Source organism: Eulemur rufifrons, chromosome 6 (assembly GCF_041146395.1).
Source record: "Eulemur rufifrons isolate Redbay chromosome 6, OSU_ERuf_1, whole genome shotgun sequence".
NCBI lineage: Eukaryota > Metazoa > Chordata > Mammalia > Primates > Lemuridae > Eulemur > Eulemur rufifrons.
This window is the reverse complement of record NC_090988.1, coordinates 12,186,760-12,192,128: the sequence shown is the minus strand read 5'-3', so window position 1 is coordinate 12,192,128 and position 5,369 is coordinate 12,186,760. Positions and strand designations below refer to the sequence as shown.

Sequence of the window (5,369 nt, the reverse complement as noted above, 5' to 3'; positions counted from 1 at the left end):
ACATACATAATGAGTGTGATGCGCACTGTCTGGGGAATGGACACGCTTGAAGCTCTGACTCAGAGGGGTGGAGGGGCAAGGGCAATATACGTAACCTAAACTTTTGTACCCCCATAATATGCTGAAATGAAAAAAGAAAGAAAGAAAAAAAAGAACAAGGCAAAGATAGGAGATACTGGTTTGGAGGAGATTGTTGTAGTCACTTTGGAAAATATAGGTTGGAAAATACAACCTGTTCCAATGTTTTAGAGTTTGGTAAATTTTTGAGATAGAATGATCAAAGTTCAAGGACTTCTAGTCAAAGATTGAGGAATCCTTATCTCTAAGAAAATTTCTTTTGCTTAAAGAGTGGGAAACTAGTTTTGGAACATTTGACTCCAAAGCTTATACATTATTCATTTCTGCAACATTCCTGGGCAAATGTTACCTCATCATAACTTCTCTACAGTCTGTGCACTCCTGGTTTTAGTGTTCAAACAGGTACTCTGATTTACATGGCAGAGCTGTTGGTAAAAATTTAAATGGGAGGTGGATGTAAACTTGCCAATAAAAACCCTAAATAACAGAATATTTTTAAAGGAATGCTATTTTATTAAATTTTATCACTGTCTGTAATGGGAGATAGAATCATATCTTTTACACATCTTTACATTATTTTAAAAATAGCCTGAAACTCATTATTTGAATGCAACTGCTACTGTGGAAGCCCTTCATTCTCTGAGGGCATTTAGTTCACCTGACTACATGCAGCGTAGTTCCCTTTGTCTCCACCTTCCAGAGTACTGGTGAACTTCTGCCTCAGAAACTCCATGCCACAGGATAACCAATAGTAGGAATGCTTAGTCACTCTTGTCACATGTCCTTCCTTGCAAATTATCATGTTCAAATGACACTTTTATGTCCATGTTCATCATAAGGAAAATATCAGTTCTTGCATTATAGGTGAGCTGGGAAGATGATAACTATACGTAGTTGTCCTCCTTTGGTAGAGTTTTTTTCATTTTAATTAATACTAATTAATTCACCATTCCCTTTTCCCTTCAAATTTCAAGTAAAACTGTAATATTATACACACTAAATCTCATAAATCTTAAAATTAAACCCAAAGATAAAAATATGCCAAAGAAGAAAACAAGTAGGATAAGCAATTTCTCTTTCCCCCACTGGATACAAAATAAATATTCCTACTTGATAAGTTTATTGTGAAGAAAGTGTATGTGTCTTGTTTTATTTCTAGATCCTGAATACTTGACTGAGTAAATATTTTACTGAGACAAATATTTTACTGATTTTTTTTTTTTCTTGGAACACTTGAAAGTTACAAGGGGCCTTTGCTCTTAAAGTTCTCACAATCTAGTTATGCACATGAAACATTTGATAACAATATAAGACAGGGTATCATTGGTGCCATTATGAAGGCCTGTAATACATGAGCCAATGTGGTGGACAATCTACGCTGCCCAAGAAACAGATACGAAGACGGAGGAGTAGAATTCGAGAGAGTGACTGATTCTGCCTGGATAGACAGATATAAAAGTGTTAAGGCCAAAGTTGAGAGGAGGAAAAATATGACTGAAATTGCATAGCCACAATCATCTTCTGTAATTTATCCTTTAATTTCAGAAGGCAGCCATTTCACAAGATTGAGGAATGGTGTAGGACAAGACCATAGTTTGTTTCAGCACCTCCTCCCTTTCTATATTTGACTCTCCATATATTCCACCTGTACTTGAAGTCCGCTTTGATGGGAATGATGAGTTTGTCAGAGTTACTCCTGGCATTCCTACAGATACATCAATAACTCCAAGATATTAGAACAAGGGAGAATAGCTTTGATTTCTGGATGAATGCTGCATTTTCACTCCATTTCTCTCTCTTCCTCTCTCTTTCTCATTCTCCCTCTCTCCTCCCTCCTTTTTTGCCTATGTATTTTTCCATCCCTGAAATGCTGGGTTCACACCCTGTATTTACAAAAGAATAGGCACTATTCAAAGTTCAGGGAATCCTTATCTCAAGGAGGGCCTCCCTTGATTAAAAGCCTAGAATGATTTTGAGGCCACCAATATAATTGAGTAAACAATGGTGGTGGGATTTGATTATCTCTAAGATATAACTGAAATGTGTAGTCTTTGAAGCCATACAGATTTAAGTTGAAATCCTGGCTTCAACTGTAATTATGGGCATGGCCTTGTAAAAGTTACTTTACCTCTCTTATCTGGGTTCTTTCATCTATATAACATAAATAAAAATAAAAATATTGCCTTGAAATATAATTCTCAGGAGGAATAATATGGATACAGTAACTAGCACAGTGCCCATGCACACATGTACATCAAAAATGATTATAGTTACTATTCCCATTCTAACAGTCTTTGAGTTTTTCCCATTTAAAACACTTCTAATCTAATTCTATAAGATGCTTCTTCATCTCCAATGTCATCACCCAAGTTTAACGAATTTTCTTCTCTTTAGGATGTTATAAGAGTTTATTAACTGGTCATTCTACTGCCTCTTTTTTTCTCTCTCTTTTCTCATTTATCCCATGATTTAGCATTTAAAGCAGTGGTTTCTCCTAATGAAGGTATTCCTTCAGATGGTGAAGAAGAGGCAAAATAAACAGGTAGGATGCTTAGAACATAATGTACATTCTTTTGTTTGGCATTCAAGGCCCTTGCCAGTCCACAGAGTAGTCTGGGGTCATGCACTCACTTTCTCAACACAGCATGACTCTTCCCAGTTATATGGCAAAATAATTTAACTAGAACCTTGAACTATCTTTAGTCATTTTAAAGTCTAAAAATGTCATTTGTGGAGTTGCTCTATAAATGCTTGTTCAATGAAGACATCAAACCCTTACCGATCCTTCAGAGACAGTTAGAACTTCAGCTTGTAGGATAAGCTCTTTTGATTTCTTTCTTTAGCTTGCTTGTAAGAAATCAGAGCACCTATCTTACACCAGTCACTTAACATAATTATCTCATTTAGTCCACATAAAACCTTACAAAGTAGTTTTTTCTAATCTAACTTTTAGAAGAAGACACTAAAACTCCAAGTATGATAAAAATTTGTACAAGATTCCACAACTAGTGGCCAGTGGGAACAGCATTAGAATACCGATAGGCTCACTGACTCCAAAATCATGTTATTTCTACCACTGAGTGTGACCTCAGTTATATAACTACCATGAGTGGAAGAATAAAGATGACACTTTCTAAGTGATCTAGGGCAAGTCACTTTTCTCCTTGTAGTTGTAATTTATCATTCTATAAAATGTGGTTTCCTTCTCTGTAACATATGTATACAAAGGTTCATTGTATTATTTGTACCTTACATTTCTGTTTTCGGTATTCTTTAACATGTACTATAGATTTAACAAAATTATTTCGTAAAAAAAAAATCACTAATGTAAATGAGGATATTGATAGCCTTTCACATACCTCTGAGCCATAGAACTGAGATTTTGGAGATACTCTAGACTTCCCCTAATCCAGCCCTTTGATTGTATAGATGAAAAAATTGTGACCCAGACACTGAAGCAGGCCACTGACCAAAGCAGGCCACTGACCAAAGCAGGCCACTGACCAAAGCGGCCACTGACCAAAGCAGGCCACTGACCAAAGCAGGCCACTGACCAAAGCAGGCAGGCATGGAGGGAAGCTTGTGGCTGAGCTGCAGCTCTGTTCTTCTGATTTCCCCTTGAATGGTTTTCCCTCCTCATGTCGAGGGGTGAATAATTGATTTCGTGGCAGGCAAATCCAGAGAGTGACCCAGGTCATGGGGGTGGGCTGCCTGCCTGAGGCTTTCTGGAGCTGTGGCACAAAAGCCTTCGCAGAGCCCGCTTCACCTCTTTGTTCCGCAGAGTGTAAATGAAAGGGTTGAGCATTGGAGTGACTATTGTGTAGAAGACAGCCGGGGCGCCAGCTCCTGGCCCACCGGAGCGAGGTTGCAGGTAGATGCAGACAGGCGGCATGTAGTACAGGAGCACCACGGTGAGGTGGGCAGTGCACGTAGAGAAGGCCCGTCGCCGGCCCTCGGCCGTGCGGATGCGCAACACGGCTGCGACGATGAAGACATAGGATACGATGATGAGGCTCAGGCAGCCTGCAGCCACGATGCCAATGTTGGCAAGCATGACAAGCTCATTAATGGTGGTGTCTGCACAGGCCAGCTTCAGCACAGGGGGGATGTCACAGAAGAAATATGCTATGTGGTGAGGCCCACAGTAGAGCAGGTGGAAGGTCAGGGAGGTATGGATTGCAGAGTGCATAGCACCAGTGGCCCAAGTGATTCCAGCCAGCCCTGCACACATCCGCCTGTTCATGGCCACTGGGTAGTGCAGGGGTTGACAGATAGCCAGGTAGCGGTCATAAGCCATGACTGTGTACAGGAAGCACTCAGTGCTGGCCAGGAAGTGGAAGCAGTAAAGCTGTATAGCGCAGCCCTCAAAGGAGATCACCTTCCCATCCAGTGTCAGCAGGCCTGCCATGACCTTGGGCACCGTCACTGTAGACAAACATGTATCCAGGAAAGAGAGGTGCCCCAGGAAGTGGTACATAGGGGAGCAGAGGTGAGGATCAGAGCGCACAGTTATGAGAATGAGGAGATTCCCAATCACGGTGATGGTATAGATGAGGAAGAAGAGGAGAAAGAAGAGGCTAGGATGTTCAGCTGTGTACATCAGACCCTCCAGGACAAAGTGGCTCACCATCGTCTGGTTGGGGTATTCTGTCTCCATGGGCATCTTCTCACACACACAGAGTATCTAGATACCCCTTGCTACAAAACTGACATTAACAGACAGAGTAAATAGCTGTTTTCCTTTCCTGAAATATCATTATCCATTGGACCAGGCCATCTTGGTCTTGGCCTGTGAGCAAGAAAATGATGTATAGGTTCAATTCACAGTTTTGTACTGTTCTAGTGTTTTCTTGCTGCTTGTAATGAATCTTTCAATATGAGATCTGCAGTCTTTGAGACACATAAAGGACTGTAAGAATTATTTGCAGAAATGCACTCCATAAATAATGGCAATATAAATATGGTTTATAAATTCTGCTCTCCATAAGTATATATTTTTTTGCATATAATCCAGAATTGTGATGCCTCTGCCCTCCTAATTTACTCTGCCATGCTGCAGATGTGGATAGGCAGGTTCTTTATGCTGTGTGTCATCAGACAGTTTCATCCCATCCTCCAGTAAGTCTTGCCTAGAATTTGGGTGTTATTACATCAGCCAGAAACACAGCAGCCCCACCCATCCCTCTCCCAGAGGGAGTTCTTTGGAATTTCAGCTACTCACAACCCTCAAGTGTATGACAATGAAGCCTTGGAGAGTAGACTAATTACCAGGACAATTTGTTCAGTACATT

General features: G+C 40.5%; 1 protein-coding gene across 1 annotated transcript; it reads right to left on the bottom strand.

Moving 5' to 3' along the window:
- Positions 1 to 3,743: 3,743 nt before the first annotated feature.
- Positions 3,744 to 4,862, bottom strand: LOC138383737 (olfactory receptor 10S1-like). The gene has a single exon (XM_069468778.1). The coding sequence runs from the start codon at positions 4,739 to 4,741 to the stop codon at positions 3,773 to 3,775; it is 969 nt and encodes a 322-aa protein (XP_069324879.1). The 5' UTR covers positions 4,742 to 4,862; the 3' UTR covers positions 3,744 to 3,772.
- Positions 4,863 to 5,369: the final 507 nt, after the last annotated feature.